General features: G+C 41.7%; 1 protein-coding gene across 1 annotated transcript in view; it reads right to left on the reverse strand.

Moving 5' to 3' along the window:
• Nucleotides 1-22,537, reverse strand: part of EPHA4 (EPH receptor A4) — a 109,815-nt gene that overhangs the window by 17,148 nt on the left and 70,130 nt on the right. The window contains exons 6-11 of the mRNA XM_054074328.1: nucleotides 11,248-11,372; nucleotides 9,815-9,974; nucleotides 8,625-8,736; nucleotides 3,203-3,261; nucleotides 2,328-2,441; nucleotides 1,962-2,147 (exon numbers count right to left, since the gene is read on the reverse strand). Of these exons, the coding sequence (XP_053930303.1) occupies nucleotides 1,962-2,147; nucleotides 2,328-2,441; nucleotides 3,203-3,261; nucleotides 8,625-8,736; nucleotides 9,815-9,974; nucleotides 11,248-11,372 (756 nt within the window). The remainder of the gene's footprint in view (nucleotides 1-1,961; nucleotides 2,148-2,327; nucleotides 2,442-3,202; nucleotides 3,262-8,624; nucleotides 8,737-9,814; nucleotides 9,975-11,247; nucleotides 11,373-22,537) is intronic.

Genomic DNA, 22,537 nt, shown 5'->3' on the forward strand with positions numbered 1-22,537 from the left:
AGCAGGGGAGGGGGATAGAGAGAAGTTACCACCAGTGAGTCAATTATTAAAGTGCTTGACTAGCAGCCAACAGTGTATTCATGTTTTTTTTGCTGCCTCTCTCAATCCCCATCTACACCATTATTTATCTCACATTTTAATTTTCAGTTTATTAGATGCATTAATTTATCACAGCATTCAGAAAACCTATGGCAAAATTGAGATAAATGTCTTCTTAAGTAGCCCTGTTTACCAAACACACCAGCTCTGAGGTAACCACGCTGGCTGGCTGGGGAAGCATCGCTTACTGTCAGTCAGGCAATGAAACGTTCTCAGGTCAGGCTACCACCTCCGCGGTGAAAATTTCAAATAATTTTAATTCAGTGACAACTGCATTATGCAAATGCATACAGTCATTTATAACTGCTAGAGCTCAGGGGTTTCCAGCTTCGGTGGGATTTCAACACAAAAATTCCCCTGTTGCCTTTCTTTTACAGAGGTGCTAGAAAAATCCCTGTGGGTAGCAAACACTGTGGCCTGACCACAATCCCCCTGCTTTGTTACAACAGAGGGAGAGTCAGACCTGCAAATTTTAAGCAGTGTTATCTTTTCATTTCAGTTTTGAAGGAAGCCCATAGTAAATGATGGTTAAAATTAGTCTAAATCCCTTTTTTTTCCCCTAGCAGAATTTATCTTGAAAAGCAAACAGAGACATACTGTAAGAGCCATTTTCAACAACTGTGAGAGAAGGCAGACTAGGAGAAGGAAACACAAATGAGTAAGTGTAAGATTTCCAGAAATACAAGTGGTAGAGCAAGCATCCATCTCACACTGACATTCAGGAGGGACAGGGCTTTTCAGTGGTATCAATTCTTTAAAGTCCCTTCCAACACAAGTCATTCTATGTTTCTACAGTTGGTTTGACAACCCTCTACGGGAGATATTTTGTTCTTCTGATAATGTTTTACTTTTTTAACTTTCCCCCACGCCTAATTTTAATTCCTTAGACTATTAATATCCTCTTTTCATGTTCATCATGCACACCGTCATCTGCAGATGGTAAGCTCCACAAATTCCACTTTTTAACAGCAGCTCACAAGATCACTATCTGCTTTCTTTGCCACCCTGAACACGAGGCCCTACATCCAAAGAGTAATTTGGATTAGTGTTCAGTGCCAGGCTTTGCCAACATGCTACCTCAGGCAGTTGGAGTAGGGACATCTACACCACTGCAGTGGCCTTATCAAGCCAGACCCAAGCACATCTGTGTCTCAGGTGTATTTTTCAGTTCCAGCATACAAAGAGCATTTAGTGAGCACTGTCATTCCATTTCTAAGGCAGAGTTCATGGCACAGTGAATGCTAACAGACATAAAAAAAAAACAAACCCAACCCAAACCAGCCAAACAAAACCATCTTCCAGGTAAATTCTGCAGAGTGAAATTATCACACCTGTAAATCAGAGAAAACAAATAAGCAAGTTTCATACTAAAACAGGCTACTTCATTTCAAAGGTTTGCTCCTCACATCTGTGCTTTGTACCTTAAACATACAACTCTGTAGTCTTGTTTTGGTATTTTTTTCCCCAGCCATTCTGAATTCTTTGCTCACCATCTGCTTTTGCCTATCTTGTAACAATCAGCACAGCCCAGCAAAGATGTGAAAGATGCCTGCTTGGCATAGCACGAAGGGGGGAAAAAAGCCAACCTCCACAGTATTAATTCTCCCTACAAAATCTTGTACAAGCTGCCTACAGATAGAGTATCAGTTGAAACCATAAACCCATTTATAGCTGACAACAAGATTAATGACTTGTCCTGCACTGATTTCCTCCTATTAGCTATCAGTGGATCTGTTCCATCTGTCGTTTCACAGGAAAAAGAGTAAAAAGGAAAAAAAAAAAAAAAAAAAGGCACACACCACCACCGACTTAATTTCTCAGCGACTTCCAAATTGATCTCGTCATGAAAATGACCTACTTACATTTAGTAACTACACCTTCCAAGTGGATTATATTGGGGTGGTCAAATTGTCCCATGATGCTGGCCTCACTCAGGAAGTCTCGCCTTTGTTTATCAGTGTAACCGGCTTTTAGTGTCTTGATAGCCACACAGATCTCTCTTTTTCCTGGTACTTTGAGACGTCCACTGCATACTTCACCAAATTCCCCTTAAGGAAAAAGGGACAAGAATCCATGATCATAAACATGAAGCATGCACTCATGTTGTCAAACTGGTACGTCAGTTCATTTGGCGGATCTGTCATACAAAAATCATAGGGTCCCATACTTTCTAAAAGCAAATTTAAAACTATAATTACAGAAAAAAACGCAAAAGTTCTGGCACTTACCCACACCAATAACTTTTTCAATCTTTATGCAGGAGGCATCAATTTCTTTGGCAAATTCCCTCACAGCTTGGTTTGGATCCTCATATGTAAAAGGATCCACATATGTTCTAACACCTGCAAGGCAGAAATGTTTTATTTGAAGTCACTGATCTACATGCTGCTGAACACAGAACATATGAGACTGAAGTCTTAATGATATACAACAGCAAAGACAGTGTACAATAAAAATGTACTGTAAGCCAGGAATGACTGATGAAGGAAGGAAGAATTAATGCATTTTTTCCCCCCGATGTGATTTTTTTAGTGTAAACTTTTAATATTTCCCAGTATTGATGTAAGGAACCAGGCTGGTAAATGAGCTGCCATCACTAACAGGCTAATAGCCTGTCTATGGACCTGTGAGACTAAAACGTATCACACCTCCCTTTTGGGAGCCTAGAACTTCTGAAATAAAGTCCTAGGTTCGGTACTTGGATGACTGAAATAGAAGTAACAGTGGGATTCCGTCCTGGAAAAAAGGCAGAAAACCTCACATTTTCTTTCCTGCAGGAAAGCCTACGGTCCATCCAAAAATGCCTCAGTGGAGTATTGTGGGGAAAAATCATGCTATCACTCACCAAGAACAGATGTCTTTCAGTGGAATGGAGCAATGCAAAAAGTTGATGAACCTTTCTGTCTGTCTCCTCAAAAATTTTTACGCAGATACTTCTATTTTACCTGTTACTAAATTTAGTTTTGAAGAAGGATGTTTGCAAGAGAGGAAAACAGAAACCTATTCATGTCAAGAGGAATGTTATCTCTTATTTCCCCAGCATCAGAACATGGGACGTGCTTTACGAATCGAATCAAGAAAATCGAGCACCAGTGCCTTTTACCTTGGTTCAAATGTTTCTCCTCATCTGCCTCTTGCTTGGCTTTACTGTACTTACTGCGCCTGTCAGAACAAAGAAGGCATTACAGTTAAATCATAGAACCATTAAGGCTGAAAAAGACCTTTAAGATCATCCAGCCTAACCTTCACTGTGCCTGCTAAACCATGTACCAAATCACCATGGCCACACAGTTTCTGAACACCTCCAGAGAAGGAGACTCCACCACTGCCCTGGGCAACCACTTTCAATGCTTCACAAGTCTTTCAGTAAAGAAATTTTTCCTAATATCCAATTTAAACCTCCCCTGGTGCAACTTGAGGCCATTTCCTGTCATCCTATCGCTTGTTACTTGGGAGAAGGGACCACCTGGCTACAACCTCCTTTCAGGGAGGTGTAGAGAGCGATGTCTCCCCTCAGCCTCTCCTTTTACAGGCTAAATAACCCCAGTTCCCTCAGCTGCTCCTCCGAAGACTTCTGCTCTAGACCCTTCATCAGCTTCATTGCCCTAAAAATCAGTTTCTCACCTTGAGACAAGCTCAGTTTTCCTGACCGATGAGGTCTGAGGTGTCTGTCCCTACCACGACCTCTGCTTGCCAGCTGCCCCACAACAGCCTGTGATGCAAAGTACACTTACTAGGGAGGTGTGAGACTCCTCAAGCTGCTCTAAGTGTTGATGGCACAAACAAAACCTCAAGGGAGACAGAAATCTCCATATTTGCACCTCAGCATTTCGGATACTTTTTCTTCCAATGTATAATTGCAATTCTGTGCAAAAAGGGGCCAAATTGCTTTTTAGCCCTACCATATATGGATTTAAATGCTACAGCTGAGGTGTCTTGCTAGATTGATTTTTCAAACATAATTACGCAAATGCCAATAAGAACACACTTATTTAACTGCAAATTTAAAACTGGAAACAGTCTATTAACACAGAAATCAGGACGGTGGCAAAAAAAACCCAAAAACTTGACCATCAAAAACGCAGACTGCAAGGATTTTGTTTTATTTACTGTATAATTGAAGGAGGCAAAGCACTCCTGATGGCAGAGCTCCTCTACTAATCCACTGAGTTGGAGACAATAATGTAGTACAATATGTTAACTCTATAGATTACTTTTACTATTTCTACACCTACAGACACGATACTGTATCCAGTTATGTATTTAATTAGTTCAGCTTTAAAAGAAAATGGATGTGGCATTAAGAAAAGTTAATACAAGCAGTTATTCTGTTAGGGAAGATATTGAGGTGACAGCCAGATGTGAGATTTTAAGTTTCCCAGCATCTGATGGTATGAAGATGCAGGGATTTGATTTGGGCTTTCACTCATCATTTGTTGGAAGTTCAGAACCAGGTGTAAGAACAGACACTGCTCAAGAGAAGGGCTTTACTGTTGCTCACTCCTCAGCTTGCCTGTTCCTGTGGAAGTCCCAAGTCTACCAGCGCGTGGAACCCTGCTTGCAGTGATCTTCCTAAGTCTCAACATTCCTCTCTTGTCAGCAAAAACCTTTCTACTCATTAGCAAAAAGCATCTCACTTCCCACTCTGTGCTTGGCCTCCAGGAAATGGCAGCTTCACACCACTGTCAGCTAAAAGGCCTTCTCCCAGCCTTTGTCTTTGCAGCATTTTAGTGCTGGGTGTTAAACATACTATGCCAAAACCCAAAACTCTAAATTAACCACGAAACAGAAGGGGGGAAAAAAACTTGTTTGACATATGAAGCCTACCTGATCTTTGAACCAAGCCTCACAGCTCCCAACAACATCAACAGGGCTTGCGTTCAGACATTAAAAGCAGGTACACATCCAACAATGAGTGGTTGGGAGTTTCTTTTCTTGATGAAAATCAATTAAACGTAAATGGCTCCAAATCCCAAGAAGTACATTATTAAAAACCACACTGGATCCAAACTTCAATTTAAACCATTTATTTGCCCGAGGACTTACAGCACTGGTAAAACAGAGCTGAGTTAAATAAAAGGACTACATTCTGCTCCCAGGTACTGAACTTTGTAAGACGGAGGAGGTAGCACAAATCTCACCCACTGCTATACATGACCAAATCAGCTAAGGGGGTCGCAGATATGTTTTTGGGTGTTACACAACTTTACTCAGAGCAAAGAAAAAGGAGAAAAAAAGGAAAAGATTCTGCATTTTAAGCAGCACCTCTTTAAATTAATTTTCTTACTGTTCAGGCACAGATGGGAAATATGAAACACAAACAGGCTTTGCATGAAAGCATTTTAAGTATGAAAAAAATGTTCTTCGCCTTATTTTTAAAAGTACAAGCACCCTAAAACAGATAAAAAAGTAAACTTCCACACTAAAACCCAAAGACATGCAAAAAGCAAAGGGAAACAAAGGGATTACTGTTCAAGCAATATAATTGTAGCTTATTAAGTTTAAATAATACCTTCCAAACTAACTACCTACTTCCACTTCTCCCTGTGTCACCTGTTGACCTCTCCAGCTTGGCTGGGGCAGGACACTCCTGCCTGTCATTGTCCCCAGAGCAGCAGGGGTGCCCCGCACCCCGAGACAGTGGGGCTGGAGCTGCTTCTCAGGGCAACTCACCTGAGCAGCAGAAGGAAACCTTTGTCGCAGAGTGGAACCCTGTAATTAAAGGGATTTGGCCGGTGGTGATGAAATAGCTGGCATTCAGGAAAAGAACACAGAAGCTTTCAGAAATGGCAGGGGTCTGAGATGCAGGCAGCCCTACAGGTGGGGGTTGGTGATGAAGAGAAGGTAATGATGCAGGGTACTAATTAGCACGCACTGAGGTGAAACACCATGACCTGGTGCCGCACCACTGCTCCCACCTCTTCCTCCCCAAACAAAAGAGGGTCTGGGGTGCTGCACTGCTCAGGCACCAGGCTGGCAGGGCACCTGGCCCAACACCATCGGCTAAACACGGGCAAACATGTCCAGCTCTTTACGAAGCAAAACTATCTATCAATCTGAAGAATTTCCGACATAAAGTTTCAGATGACCAGAGGATCCTGTAAGGCCATCCTACTCCATCCAAGCCCTTTTGAAAGGGGACTCTTTCTGTTCTATGCTTGCCCAAATCCTATTTGAGATATTCTAGTTTCACTCAGAGTTTCTGCAGGGCAGGGTTTAGACACACTCACGCTACCTCCTGCACTCTGCTCTACGCATAAATTCGTCTTAACTCCAGAGTAGCTTTAAACTAACATTTAGGCAGATTAGCTATCTTGTTAACACAAATTCTGTGGTCGCTTGACCATTTGAGAGCTTGAGCTGCCTGAAGGCAAAGTCCTTTGACAAATTCTGTTGTAAAGATGAATTCTGGGATCTGAGCAATGACTTGAAAAAATGTAATGCTAAATTAGTAGCAATAACCCAGGGTTCAAAAGTGGGCACCTACAGTGTATGCCCAGTTCCCGTGTTTGGCTCATGGCTGCAGAGGGGCCGGGTTTGCAGTCCAAAGCCAGCATTTGATTGTACAAATACAACTTCTAGGTCACAGCTAGATTACAAAACCTCCTTAGGGGGACTGCATAGATGAAGAAGCTTTTTCTCATCTGAAGTAATTTTGGAACAAAGTATAATTATTTTGCTATTAACTTCCACTGGTGTAGAAACATCACAAAATATCCCCAAAGCCGACACCTCTAAATGACATTGGTAAAGTGGTTAAAATCGTTAAAAGTAATAGTGAATATTAAAGTAGATTTTGTTTATTGAGAGCTACTTCCAGCTACTGGAGAGCTGTGTATTGAGGAAGGCTATTAATTAGCAAGGCACTAAGCATTACTCTGCACAGAGCTGTTTCACTGTCCTAGTATTTAATTCATCTTGCTATGTCTTTCCCCCTCTGCAGCATTTGTGAGACATACCAGTGCAGAGCTCTGAGACATCTCTGAACCCATGGCCACCAGGATACTTTTATCCATATTCCCACCAGTTATTGGATCAGCCTTTTGTCCCTCCTGCCCACCTGCTCTTTGCCGTGGCTTTGTCCAAGCTGAACACTTGTGAGCAGAGAGAACTGAACAGACAGCCTGAGTGGTGAGAAGACCTGGCTAAGTGCACGCCCGCCTCAGTGAGTCTGCAGCTACCTGGCTCCAGGCAGCCTTTCTTTTGACAGCTTTATGGCCAATACTAAAGAGAATCAATATGAGGGCAAGGGGTTGACATTTCATTTTCTAAAAAGTGATCCATTGAGGGCCAACCACTGAGCAGTGTTTATCAGTCTTGGGAGGTAACGTTTTTTTATAGGGGGAGGAGGAGAAGGAATCATCTCAGAGCAGCTCGACAGGCTCAATTCTCCAAGGTGGCGACTCATAATTAGAAATCCAATGTATCCTGCTATCAATCCTGCCTTAAATAATAAAGTGATCAATAAAAGCAGAGGAGATTAAGTCATCAAGCTCAGTGATGCTATTTTCTGTTGCAATTGCTTTTAATAAACCTGTCTCTCTGCATTACATTTTCATATGTTCTGCTCTTCTTTCTTCTTGCCAGCATGGAGGCTTTGAGTTGAACACCCACAGAAAACTATAACAATGCATGTCTACTTTCTAGATATTACAGTCATAGTGACTTAACGGCTCTTTAAGACAATTTAAAGTAAGAGAGAAAATCAAGAAGAATTTGTGCGCATTTATGGCTGACGCCATTAAACTGATCAACAGAGACTGACAAAACGTGCATCACTCAGATCCCAGGCTTCAGATGCAGTAATGATACATCCAGTTTTATCTAAGGACTACACTGAAGCAAAATCACGCTGATCTTTTTAAATTAGTCTGAACACAAAGATGAAGACAGAAACACTCACGCTGGGTTTCTGCTACAACCCTTCACAGGATTGTTCCTGATGCCCGAGTTGAATTCTGGAGAATGAACAAGTACTTGGTAGAAGATTACGGTCCTGCTTTGATGAAATAACCATTGATCCAGTCTGTTGTGTGACCCCGTATGATGCTAAATGACTGTAGCTTCTGTTTTACAGTCATAGCCACTCACGCTGGAAGGACTATCCCAAAAGACTAATGCAGACTACCACAAAAATCACAAGCGTAGCAGTCTGATGGCTTAGTTCACAACACTGCAGTTGTTTATTCCCTGTCTATCAGGAGTCAGTCCAAGAAAATCTACTGTACCCATACCCATTAAACTTAACTTCAAATTACTCTAACCACAAATCCCTAGCTGGCTTGCTTCTCAATGCCAGTTATTGGAATCAACTTTGCATTTGAAGGGCAAATAGAGCTGGAACTATTGCCATTACATCACATGCTGCTTGGTACTAATGTTGAGAAGATCAAAGCTACATGGGAGAAGGCTTGTAATGCAAATGTACTGTTTATGATGCTAATCAAAGAATTTAGCTTTGTTTGGAGGAGACAAAAAGCTCCCTCATGAAAGAGAGAGGGGGAGAGAGAAGCTTAAGTTCTTACCTCCTGCTGATGACAAAGGCTGCAATGAGAATGACCACAAGAACAACACTGCCAGCCACTGAAACAAGAAGCACTGTGGGATTGGTACCATCGCCAATGATGGGGGAAGGAACTGGAAACAGAAAAGGGAGCATTAGTGTCAGATAGCCTCAAAAAATCAACGTAGGTAGAACTCTATGAGGCTTTCTGGATTGGGAAGGCAGTTTAGAGTAGTACTCAAATCTACTTTCAGGCCTTTATTATATAGTCATTTGACACAATTTTCTAACAAGGCCCTAATTAGCTGAAGACATGAAGTTTGATAATGATTTGGGGAACTTTAGATCACTGGGAACAAGGACTCCCTTTCCTTCTCCCCTTCAGTGTTGCTCAAAGGTATAATGGCTATTTTTTTCTGCCTTTCTAATTGCTTTCCACTCTTCTTCCCCTCTCCTTTTTCTCTCAGTGGGGCCAGATGATCACTCCCCAGCTGACACAAAGAGAATAAGTAAGTTATTTTAAAATGTCTTCCCTCTTCCTGTTGGACTGATTATTTTCAGTTGTTAACACCCTGTAGGATGTTGCCACTAACTGGCATGACCTTAAATTGATATAAACAGAGTAGCATGTTCAAAATAAAACAGACTTGGTCCCATTGCCTTCCTGCCACCAAAAAGCAAACATTTTGGGGGCTACATTTGCATGTTTCATTGAGCAAAGTGAAAAGTTCTACTGACAACATAATTCGAACATTCTGTCTTCATATGACTGTCTAAAGGAAAAGCGCAAATATGTGAGCTGATGTAGGACACCTAATCGACCTACGTCAATAGTTTGCAAATGGAAGGTTCTTTACTTCTACAAATGAGATATTCCAAAAGAACTGTGCAAACATCTACATTTACAACAAACAAAATAGGTACAGAAGTCTCTCAAGCGTCAATGGCTCACAAGTATTTATAAAGTATTGTCTCCAATGCCACACCGAAGTCTCTCCATCGATAGAATCTAGAATGTAAACTAACCAAAGAGATCTCTCAGGTCAAACTCATGGCATTGCTAACAATCATGCAGCCATGGAAGAACATTTTCCCAGAACAGACACACCACAGTCCAAGCACCCAATGGGAAACTCCCAACACACAGTTCAATTACATCTGCACTCTTTGCTCAAGGGAAAAATAAAAAGCAATCATTGGGCATGTCATTACCTGTGTTAGTTGTGAACTCAAATGGTCCACTGAAGTCTCCGTATCCCGCTGCTGTCCTGGCCCGCACGTGAAATACATATGAAGTCAAGGGGTTCAAGCCTTTGATGTCAGTGTTCCTGGAGGCTGTCTTCACAATGCGATAGCTGCGCTCGTTTTGGTCCTAACAACAAAAGAACACAGTAGTGGATCAAGTGAAAATGCCTCACTGCACTGTGAACCGTGGAACTCCACTTCCTTGCCAAAACTGTCATGATGAAAGAAGATGAGTAACAGCGATGGAATTCTCAAAATACGTCTCGAGGGCTCCTGCTGTCAGCCTTGTTCAATACCCCTACTACTACGTGCTGCACGGAGCTCTGGAGAAGCCAAAAAAGGATGATGAGGCAGTAGGTATGACGCTCGTATATCACTGATTGTTTAAGAAATCACACAATGAAATCCTTTGGAAAAGAGCCAAGCCTTCAAATAGGATCTTCTTGATGAACAAGTAACATTTTACTCACACACGCTGGCACTTTATCTTTCTCCCTGCCAGCAAGGAGCCATCCAAAAAAATTATAAAAACGTATCAAGAAAGAAAAGACTTTGAAAATGTCTCCCAGAAATTCCAGTCCTCAAAAAATGTTCGATTTTTGGATGGAAAATCCTTCAGAAAGTGTAAAAATCTAGCTTCCCAGCAAATCAGATGTCTTTTTCCGTATGTGTTAGGGAAGTGTATTCACTTATTGATTATACTTATAAAATTCACTTACTGATTATATAATTATATAATTTTAATATAATTATAAAATTTTATACTTATAAAATTCACTTATTGATTATACTTATAAAAAATAATTTAGAAGGATGCACATGCATGGGAGAGAGGGCACTCACAAGCAAGAACAGGTAATTGCTCATTTTTGCAGAGAACCTTCAAACAAAATAGCTGTTTTCATAGTTCCATACTTCAGAAGTTATTTGTAGGAATAACATCTTCCTTTAACTTGAAAAATATGAAGAAAGTAATTTTCTTTCCTATTCTCTATTACAGCCATCCAGCCCACACCATCACTCTAAGCAGGTGCTATCGGCAAACACATCTTATTATTATTACTGTGTTAAATACTTCATTATTATACTTCTGTCTATGAAGTAAAGCTAATGCCTCACTTCTGCCCAACATTATGGATTCTCATTATAAATATACTTGCTACAAAAGCTCAATCCCTAGGTAGGAAAAGAACCAAAATAAACTTGTACCATGCAGCTGAGCAGCCTATGAGTCTTATTCTTTCAAGCAACCATTCAAGTGCACAAAATCCTTAATTGGATTTTATTAAACTGAATCTATTTGGTTTAAAATGATGGAATCCTATCTGAACTGTAAAAGAATGAAGTAAAAAGCTCTCCTGAACCCCAAAAATCCCTGCTTGTCCATTTTTGAACAGTACCTTTTCATAGTATTTGACTTCGTACTCCAAGATGACTCCGTTTGGCCTGTCAGGTTCCAGCCAAGCCAAAGCAACGCTGTGCCTTGTTATCTCTTTTGCCTGGATCAAAGCAATCGGGGATGGAGCTGCCAGAAGGAAAAAACATATAAGCAATAATTTAGTTTTAACAGGCAAGATATGTTTTTCATCACAGCGTTCACAACATGAACCCTTTCAGAAACTGACTTTTTCTTGTGGGGAGCTGGGGGTTAGAAGCATTACTTATTTTCCCTGTTTTCTCTAACAAATTTGCATTTAATCCTCTCTCATAGACCCTCTTCTTGGATTCTTGGCAATACCAGACAGGTAAGTTTTGAACAACACAGTTGTCTAAACAGTGCAATGTTCATGATGCCAAGGTACAAAATCTCTGTAGAAGGCTAAGGTACTAAAAGAGTCTGCCTTATTTTGGTCTGTTGTTAGGCACAGTGCATAGACTTGTACCTTTGATTTGGTCCACAGCAATTCCCTTCATCCATCTCCCAAAATTAACTGATGTTACTTCATTAGCTCTGGGCTTTATAGGAACTACGAAATACATGAGCGATCAATCTAGTTTTCTCTAAAGCTGAGAAAATATTGCCACTGAATTAACACTAGAACAAAGCTTAATATGTATGAATTTGGACCCTCCCATGACAACCAGGAAACGTGTATTTCTTTCAAGAGTTTTTGCCTCCTAACTCCCTGCTTACATCTGGACTTAGTCTTGAGCAGACCCTGGACAACGAGTAGCTCAGCACCCTAGGGCCAGATTCCAGCTTTGATAGCTCCTTCCCAGCCACAAGACATCAGAGAATGTACCATTGTGTACCAAACTGGCATCATCTGCCCCTGTCCCATGTGGCGCAGTATTGATGTGATGAATAGAAAAAGCAGGATTACACTGCCAAGGGTAAGGGCTGCATGATTTTTGGAAAAACTACCTAGCAACAAGCTAAACTCAAAGATCCTTTAAACTGTATCTGCGTGCAGTAATAAGGGCTGCCATGAAGAAGATAATGGCAAACATCTCATTGTGCACCCTACGCTTTCAATAGAGCCCCTGTTAATGCTGAAGTTCAGGTTTTTGACTGGCTGGAGGACAATGCATTCTCCCTTTGACTGTGATAGCAGCAGATTCATGGCTGCGCTGGGGGAATGGGTTTTCTGAAGATTTATGAACCCGGCTGCCCCTTTCTTGCTGTTGTGTTGCTGTGTGGTCACGTCTCTAGCCAGCTGTTATCAAGCTCTTTTGATGCTGACAATAGCTGGTATAAATGGCGGAGTCTCCAGGGATAAAAAGGGACATTCATGACATTTTTAATCTTATCTAACAAAGCTGTCCTGTATAACCAGAGATTAGAGGTCTTCCTAAATTGAATATATTTTTCTTTTGTCCCTTAGAACTGTAACCATGTCGCTCTTTTTTTCCCCCTTTTCCCCTTCTTTTTGTTTCTTTTTCTACCCTAAACTTTGGGATGACGATCCATGAAAATGTTAGAGAGTGAAAAGTATCCTTGAAACATATATCCTTGAAAACTACCAAGACAGACAACTAAATAAAACAGTCACAATAAATGATAGGAAAATTGAATGTTGAAAGCCTCAAACCTACTTGACCATATCGGACAGTTCTGATGGAAGCGAAAATAACCAGTAGACGCTGCACAGTCTCAAAAGGGTGTCTCCTCTTGATGTGAAACCATCAGGGAGCTGCTTCCCGATTTACTATTTGACAGTTTGGCATCTCTGTTAGAAATGCCTCCAGAACCTTTTTCTCTCTTTTTTCCTTGTCTGTCTCTCACACACAAAGGCAAATACTGGATGACAGAGGGGACTATAAACACAACCAACAGGGAGGGTCCAGGTGTGCTCCATCAAGTTCTATCTGTGGCATGACTGGGAACGCTGTTAATAACCTCACAAGTCCTCAACAGAAAATCAGACCTTTTTTTTCTTTCCCTCTGCAGAAAGAATACTGCTCAGCTAATAAATTAGGAATCAGATTTGTTACCCTAAAACACACACACGCGTGACATTACTGATAAACCAAGCGGGGAGAAATCTGCTTAGTTAATTGGTGCCTCATGCAGGGCAGACAGGCAATTCTTCTTACTGAGAATCTGTCACTTACGCTGCTCTGACCTCAAGAATTGTAGAGAGAAAGCTCACTTTCTTTCCTTTATCCTCTTTTTAACCTCCTTGGTTTCCCATTTCATTTCTGCAGGCATTTATAATGGAATTTAGTGAGGCCTTCAATATTAGGCTAGTAAGTGCTGTATGAGAACGTGTTTCTCCTCTGTTGTAAAATGGCTATTTGCGGCAGCAGAATATATATATTTACTACCCCTGCTTGTGAAAGATGCTTAGCTTTATATAGTTTAACAAAGGCTTTCCCACGTCTCTCAAAAACGGACAGCTAATCTTAGGCACTACATCATACCTGAACAAACCACCTGCTCCTGATCTCCTGGACACAAAGAGGACTTGGGCATAAATTCCTTTGTCACTGCTTACAATTACAATTGAAAGAATGGCCCTATTTTTCCTTTCCTGTCCTTTATATGCAAACCCATTTTACTTAACTTTTAATCTCTTCTTTCCTCCTGTATTCTGCAGATGAGCAATTTGTTTCTGCGGGTTTTTTTTACTCTGACTGTACATCCTACTCCTTCGTATGCTATACGGAAATCCTAAGAGTGTTGAAGTCCAACTACAGGATGAAGGATCAAAACTGCAAGAGGTTGTCCAGGAGCTCTTTAACATCTCTGCTGAACAGATCTGTAAGGGTTTATGCAATAGGATGGTGATCTGCAATTCTGTGGACTTTGAGGAACTGGGCTTGGTGACCACATCCACATGGAGTACTACAGTTATCCTACTGCATGGATAGAATCATAGAATAGTTCGGGTAGGAAGAGACCTTAGAGATCATCCAGTTCCAACTCCCCTGCCATGGGCAGGGACACCTCCCACTGGATCAGGCTGCCCAAGGCCCCATCCAACCTGGCCTTGAGCACCTCCAGGCAGCCACAACTTCCTTGGGCAACCTGTGCCAGGGCCTTACCATTCCCATGGCGAAGAAATTCTTCCTTATGTCAAGCCTAAATCTGCCCCTCTCCAGTTTAGACCCGTTCCCCCTCATCCTATCACTACAAGCCTTTGTGAACAGTCCCTCTCCAGGGAGCCTCCATTACCAATTCTCTCTTACTTCTGCAAATACCCCAACAAACCAGGTTTAGTTGTTTCCTTCTCTTGCAGGATTCACCAGCTGACCTGAGCAGTTCAATGACTGGGCAATGGAAGGACAAACAGGTCTGGGACATAGCTTACCAAAAGGGCATAAGTCCAGTCAGTAGCATTTGGGACCACTGCCAGTGCATCAGGGCAGTGCAGGCAGCAGTCACAGCTTTCTGGGTGAGTTTGGGTAGGATATTTAAATTCTTTGTTCATCTGCTTTTTGCTTTTAAATTGCCTCGTAGGGATAATATGAAGATAAACATGTAACAGGCTGTAAAATGATGCTTTGATCATAAGCAGAATAAAAGACAGAATTTTCTCCTATATGGACATGGACTGTTCATTATATACACACATTCCTACACAAAACATGATGAGGATAGCTTGACCAAAAACTTACACGATTAAGACATTTGTAATAAGATCACTTTTGGAAGAGACTGGGAGATTGCTTTTCCTTTCATTTTTTGCACATTCCTCCTCCCTGCTCCCTGATATTTGGAAAGGAACACTAAGAAAAAAAATGTTTCACAAACATCATTGCTTACAACCGCAAGTTTTTCCGCCACACGTGCACAGACTGTACATACCAAGCACCAATTCTGCCAGAACAGCCACTTCACAGGGAAGAGTGATGAGGTATTTTGGTGTTTAAAATAGGGTCCCCTTAAACAAAAGCACCAAGTGTAAGCACCCTAGTTCAAAGCTCAGCAGTCAGTCTCCCTTAAAACCCCACTCCCTACTGATGTGAATGTTGCAATTTTCTTTTATCTACTTCCTCAGTAACCTGCTATTAAACACCTACTAGTAGTTTTATTACGGTGGTTCTGAGCTTGTGGCCTACAGAGAGAGAAAGAGCACAGATGCACTACAAAAACTTCACCCAAATGCCATAAAGCCATATCCCAAGGCTAATAAGTGCTGAATTATAACAGTTTTGAGGCACTTTAAATGATGGCAGAAGCAGAGTGTCAGTTTTTCATTACTGGTTCAAATTAGGGAAGGGGAGAGAGGGGAAAAAAAACAGGAAATAAATAGATGCAATAAAGTCTCTGGCATGTAGGCACCCATGAGTGAAAACAGCCCTTTATAGAACTACAACACATGAGTACTCAGATATCAAAGATACACAATGCCCAGTGTTTTAGTGAAGATGCCTTCTTAACCACAGCAGGGTTTACTTTCCACTCCCCATGATTTGAATTTAAATGGCTCATGTTTACTCAAGGGGTCTTTCACTGATTGAAAAATATACCCACAGTTTGTACATTATCTCAGCTAAATTCTAATAACATATTTAAATTTAATTACTTGAAGCTTAGGGGTTTCCATGCTTTTCTTTTTTTCCCTCAGTTGCACACAACAACACTTATTTGTTCTTATCAATGGCTATGCGCTTTGTCAAGCATCAAAATTAAATGCTTGAAAGCACTAATGATGTTACTGCGATTAAGGGGTTTTACCTTCCAGGGTAGATACTAAAAGCCTGCTCCATTATTAATTGCTTTAAAAAACAAAAAAACCCAAAGATTCCTGAGAATCTAACACCAAAGAAAATTTCTCTCAGAAATGAAAACAATAATAAAAGATATTCTCTTATTTGGGATGAAACACATTTAGGAGAACCTGGCACATTTCAGGTTTTCTCTTTGGATATTTACCTCGTAATTTTGTGGGTTTCTGCATAGGATTTTGTAAATTATATTATCAAACAATCTCACAGCAGGAAAAGGATATAAAACACAGAAAATCAAATATGCTTTTAATCATTTCTAAAGGCCACATTCTCCGGGCCAGATTCTGGTAATTTTATTCATTTAAGAGAGCAACTTACTCTCCTAGCTGTCGCACTGGCTTCATATCAAGCAAAGGGAGAAGCATCCAGCCCTACTTAGTTACATGTACCAGAATAAATTAAAAGAAAAGCAGTTCTGCTCTTCCCTAAAGTGTTGGTGTTCAGTTCTGCTTCCTGAGGATCCCTTGGGCCGTTCGCCCACTCCTCTCACTTGGCCAGGCAGGAGTGCTCCAAGAGCACTCTGAGCACTCCCAGCAAATGGCTTTGCGAACAAAGCAGAATACAGTTTAGCATGACCAAATTCCCAACCATATGCATCGCATATGTATAAGCCGTGTAGGCACATAACGATAGGCAGATGAAAGGCTTCTGCACATGTGAACCAGTGTGCGCACACAGAGATGCGACATCTGTGCATGGCTGAAGAACTGAGCTACAGCTCGGCATTCCCATCCTTCCCTGCTACGCCTTCCTCCTAGGGACCAACAAGTCTGCGGGCTGGATGTGCACTTCAAAAACTAACCACATGCATATTTTATGGTTTTTCATTATTCCGTCTGTGTAAGCGAAGCAAACATTTCTAGTAGCGATGATTGGGCCAGGTTAAGACTTGGACAAGGATCTAGAGGCCTGATTGCTCAACCGAGCCACTGGAAGCCTCCCAAGACATTCCCAAGTCCTCTGTCTTCCCACCGTCTGCCTCTCCCTCCCCCAGGAATGATGACTGGCGAGGAACACCTCCCAGCTTGGAAACTGAGACACGCCAAGATTGAGGCCAGCATTTTCAAGCTTTAATATTTAAAGCAAAGACTTTAAATCTATGCCACCGGAGTAAAGCGCCCAAGGTTATCCACCCACACTTGAAAATCCTGGCCGACACAATGTGAAGCACCGCGACAGCTGAGCTTTGCCTCTCGCTCTCAATCCCTTCCATCAGCTGTAATACTTCTGCAACTAAACTTTCCCTCCTTGTTACTAGAAATCACGTTGCTCAGGAAAAGCACCAGCTTGGACACAGGGAACTCTCATAAGACACCTTCATCCCAAACCAGCAGGCGCTAATGATCTTCCCTTTCCAGCTCCACAACACTGGCACTGCCAAGGAGTTCTGAGAAAAACAAGGCACAAGCTCTCAAACCTAGGGACCAGCTCACACCAGTTATGTTTGTAATGACGTGCCTATAAAGGAAGGGGCTAAAAAACGAGATTTTAAGGACTGTTAACACAGCATTATTATGTTTTAAACATTTCCTCTGTTTTAAAGTTTTCATTTCTTGCCTCTCCCAAAAGAACCTGCACTGCAAATCTTGCCAAACCACAAAAGCTGGCTCTGACTTGCATCAAATCAAAAGCCCGAAGGAAAACCCAGGCTGTTGGCAGCAACAAATAGTAGTAGTTGAGGATTATTAGAGTGCTGTATTTTTACCACCCTACTCCAGCTTGGCGACATGTAGTAGCTGCTGAGGTTCCACAAAGAGCCCGTGTATTTTCCGGGCTGCATGTCCAGTTCTGTGGCAGTTTTAGCACAGATTACTTCAGCGTACCAGAATCGCTCCAGTTTAGATCAAACCAATTACAGGAGCTGAGGTTCTAGCCACAGTTCCTTGGGCTTACAGCAGAACTGCAATGAGATAGGGGTGACAAAGAAGATTTTGCACACCCAGGAGACAGCTTTTTCTGTCTATTAATATCTGAGGACCAGGTCTTGACAGCAATACATCATTTTCAGGTACTGGCCCTCCAATTCTGAAGGCCAAAACGTGATGTCAGCTAATGCGGTGCAGGCTTGGAGTAACTCCAAAGATCTAAATCTGCAACCTGCAATCTCAAAGATTGCCTTAAACCAAAACACTGTAGGATCTACATGGCATTTAGCAAGAGATCTGTATTACAACTCAAGCATGGGGTCTGTTTAGTCTGAGAACTGCTTGTTTTCTTTCTGCTAGCTTGCTAAGAAATCCTGTTGGCATGTTCTGACAAGGATAACTTAATAGATGCCAGCAGAAACATGGCAGAATACTGTGCATTTCCTGTGTGTATGAATGCCATAAAACAAACAGGAAAACAAGTCTTTCACTTAGAAAGCAACTTATAAAACTCTGACTGAACAAAACAACCACTTTAAAAAAAAATTAAAAAATCACCAAAACATTTCTAAATGCTTAAACTGCAATGATTAACACAAGAAAGGTGAACTGGAGCTGCTGGGAATTGCTCTAAGAAACTCTAGAGCTACAAGCAATTTGTTAAGATGGGGAATTAGTCAGCAGCTGTCTGACCTGAGCAGGTTTGGAGCTGCTGGTCACAAAGCAGGTCACGTTGCAGTTACTCTTCCCTCTAGTTGAGGTTAGAATCTGACCCAATGTAAACAACAATAAATTTTGTAGCCTAAAGTAGCCAACACTGATGCTCCACTGCATTGGATTGGATTGGATTGGGAGAAGTAAAGAAAATGTGCCATGCAGTCTGGACAAAGAGAGATGTGCTGTAACTCTCAGAGCCCTTCCTTCAGGGCAGAGACCAGTTATGCCTAGAGGTAGGATCCCATGGCCCAAATTTGGGTTGAACACTTCAGGGAAGCACATGCTGTTATCATTCTCTTACTTCCCAGAGGCTGGTCTAGCAAGCACAGACTGCCAGAAGCCACTGATGCTGGGACAAAACATATAGCAACTCCAGGTCCAGCAGCTCTGGGGGAACCCAAATGAGAAAATAGGGATCACAACCTCTAGTTAATAAAACAAATAATAATGGAAACGGAGTATTCCCCCAACAGCTCAAAATCACCAGTCTGGAGCAATCTGACCCATTTACCACCAACCCCTCAGGGCAACTCTGCCTCACCCACACCCTGCTGTTCCTCCCAGGAAGTCCAAAGTAGCCACCAGAGCTAATTCCTCCCCAAAACCAGCCTGTTCTTCACCTTTGTATTGTTGCACAGGAGGAGGAGGATCTGCTAAGCTGCTAATCTCCACTCCCCCTCCAGTCCTCTTCACAAGGAATGCAAAACTACCCTCAATGACACATCAGATGTCCACAAATGATACCTTAGTCCCATTCTCTAAACGCTTCCTCAGATCAAGCCATCATCCAGCTACTCCTCCTGCTCACAGTCAGAGCAGTTAAGATATGTCTGCATACACTTCGTGAGTCTGAAGAAAATGGGGGCAGAGCTGTTCTTAAATTGTACAGGACCAACAAAATACCTTACTGTATCTGCCCCTTGCAAACCGCTTCTTGTGCACAGCTTTCCAACCACTGACAACAGCGTATCGATGATCTACAAAACAATACTGAAAATATTGACCCTGCTCTATTAACATCCCAAGGGCCACCCTTTAACTCGCATCAGCTCTCACCTGAAGCCTCATATCCATATCTGTGAAAAGAAATCCTCGTTTCTGCTCCTTGATCCCTTCTTATCCTTACCACCAAGCCACTTGAGCACGTGGTTACCCTGAGTTTTGGAGTAAAGCTTAACCCACCATGAGGCAAATGGTGTAATTTGGTACCCAAGGCAACACATCTCCGAATACAGTGCTCCTTGATTCTTGCACAGTAACTTTTCATTTACTTGAAACATGGATGTCTAGATGATATATATATGTGCTAAATAACTTCCTTTGTCACTTACTTTCGGCATTAAGAATATTAGATTTTGTAAAAAGAGCTGCTTAAAAGCCTTTTTGAAATCCAGACAAATAAAAGCCTCTGCCCCATATGCCATTTATATGCTCTGAGAACACTGAAGTATCCTCTAAACAAAATAAACAATAAATGTTATGACTCATTTTGCTAAAGCAGCAGTCACCATTTTAATAAATAGATTTGGCCACACTGTCTCATCCTGGCTTCTGAAACGCTACAGTAATAGCAGAGAGTTAGACTTTGCCATTTAAGTTTCTCAGATCAATCACCCAGCATCAGAAATGGCAAGAATCTTAAATGAAGAAAAGATAATATCACTATAAACATTTTACTTCATCTGTGATGCAAAGATCTGACAGGCGCCAACTGCAACTGCAGGCTGGGGCTCCAAAATGCCCTCCAGAGCCTGCATCACTCAAAAGAAAGTAAACCCAGCATTCACCTGACAACAAAAATCACAATTCCCATTTTAACAGTTGAGAGTAATACATTTTTTTGAAATTACCAAAGTTAAGGAACTTCACCTGTATTTGCTCTAAGCTCCATCACACTGGTGCAGAAGGTTTGCACTCATATATTTGCATTTCAGCTGAACGACCTATAAATTGTGACCATAGTTGATATTTAGAGTGTTCAGCTGGAGTTCTGGTAAAGTTTTGTGTAAAGGTTCATCTGGAGTTTTGTATAGAGGTGAGACGAATTCAGCATGATACAATCTCTGCCTCTGGGCTGTTGAGAAACTCTTGAGATTGAATCCAGGTTAGGTTTCCAGGGCTTATATGAGTAGGACTTCATGAAGGACACTGGTCTGACAGCACTTGGAGATCCTCAGTTCTTCCAGGATGCTGCAAGACACCCTGCCATCCCACCACATCAAAGCTCCTCTTTTTTAGGGGAAAAAGAGACTCTGTGCTTTTGGAAAAAAATACCCCAGAAAACTGGACTGCAGCACACCGAACTCTCACACTCAGAGCTCTTCTACCAGGTCCTCTCACTGGAACTCAATTAAATTCCCCTCCCCTTCATCTACAACACACAGATTTCTTCAGGAAATTAAAAATCATAAATAAACCCAATGAGAGAGAAAACTAAATTCTGCACACAGTGTTGCTACAAAAAAGCAAAACTACCTAAAGTTTGCTGTTCATTAAAAAGAAAAAAATAAATAAAGCGATGAGGGACAAACCGGGGAAGAGCCTTAAGCTTCCTGAAACACATAAACCTTAAAATTAAAATCTTAGTTCATGATGTCAGCAACCGATTACATCATGGGTGGCACATAATTAAACTTATAAAGGGGTTTCATTATTTTGGTTTTATGCCGGATACTGAGAACTAGTGCATTATTCATTTTAAAATTGTGTCAATTAGAAAAACCCCAAATGGAATAAGCAATTAAATATTAAAGGTGGCTGCCTCAGTGGAAAACAGGCAGAAAGATAATTGGGAAAGTTTCCTGTGCAATGCAAGTGCCATTACAAGGTCTGAACAATTTCAGTCCTAAAAAAATACATAAATAAAGATTAAAAAAAAAAAAATCAGTCTCATAAGGTGACAAAGTTTCTGAGTTGTACAAAGAAATCAGCCATGTTTATTACCATTACCCTTCATCTATCCCTGCAAAGACGACTCTTTATCAGGGAGGGCAGAGATAGGATGAGGGGGAATGGTTTTAAGCTGAAAGAGGGAAGATATGGACTAGATATTAGGGAGAAATATTTTCCTCTGAGGGTGGGGAGGCCCTGGCAAGGGTTGCCCAGAGAAGCTGTGGCTGCCCCATCCCTGGAGGTGTTCAAGGCCAGGTCGGATGGGGCTTTGAGCAGCCTGAGCCAGTGGGAGGTGTCCCTGCCAGTGGCAGGCAGCGTGGAACTGGATGGGCTTTAAGGTCCCTTCCAACCCAATCCACTCTGTGATTCTACAATTTCCTAGAGGAGTATGAAACTACAGTCTGGGCAAGTAAAAACCCATGACAACAATAACCCCAAATCAGCCAAGCAATCACAGAGATGGGGTTTTATTTAGAATCTGGACCTTCATTTTCAGTCCCAGACTGGCAGCAGACAGGGGGGCACAGAGAGCCCACCCTGACTCTTGATGGAAGGCCTCTCTGGCAGGTCTCATCTCCCCAGGGCCCCAGAGGGTACTCACAGCCTACACTGGAAAAGGGCACAGGATGAGGACTGCAAAGAAAAATATAACCTTCATTCAAAACCTGCGATTCAAAAATCATATCTTCCTCCAACAGCACACAAAACACTTTTCAATTTTAAGTCTCTTCTCCCCTGGTTTTGTTCTTAGTCCAGTTTTGTCATCATGAGGTCCAAAAATTTTATTATCTTTCCAGTTGATCCAGATGAGGCTGGTAACTTCCATTTAATGATCCGTCAGATTGAAAATAAGCTTGAAAACTCCTGCCCCCCAGAGCCCCTCTAAGCTGTGCTGTTCACAGCTTGTCAGTGTAGCAAATATACATACAAATATTCTCTGGTTAATAAAAATACTAAATCTGCAAGTGATGCTGAAGAAGCCCCGCTTCGAGCCCAGTCCAGTCTCTTCAAACCAGTTCTTCCCAGTACTTGCATGACT

Source organism: Cuculus canorus, chromosome 9 (assembly GCF_017976375.1).
Source record: "Cuculus canorus isolate bCucCan1 chromosome 9, bCucCan1.pri, whole genome shotgun sequence".
Taxonomy (NCBI): domain Eukaryota; kingdom Metazoa; phylum Chordata; class Aves; order Cuculiformes; family Cuculidae; genus Cuculus; species Cuculus canorus.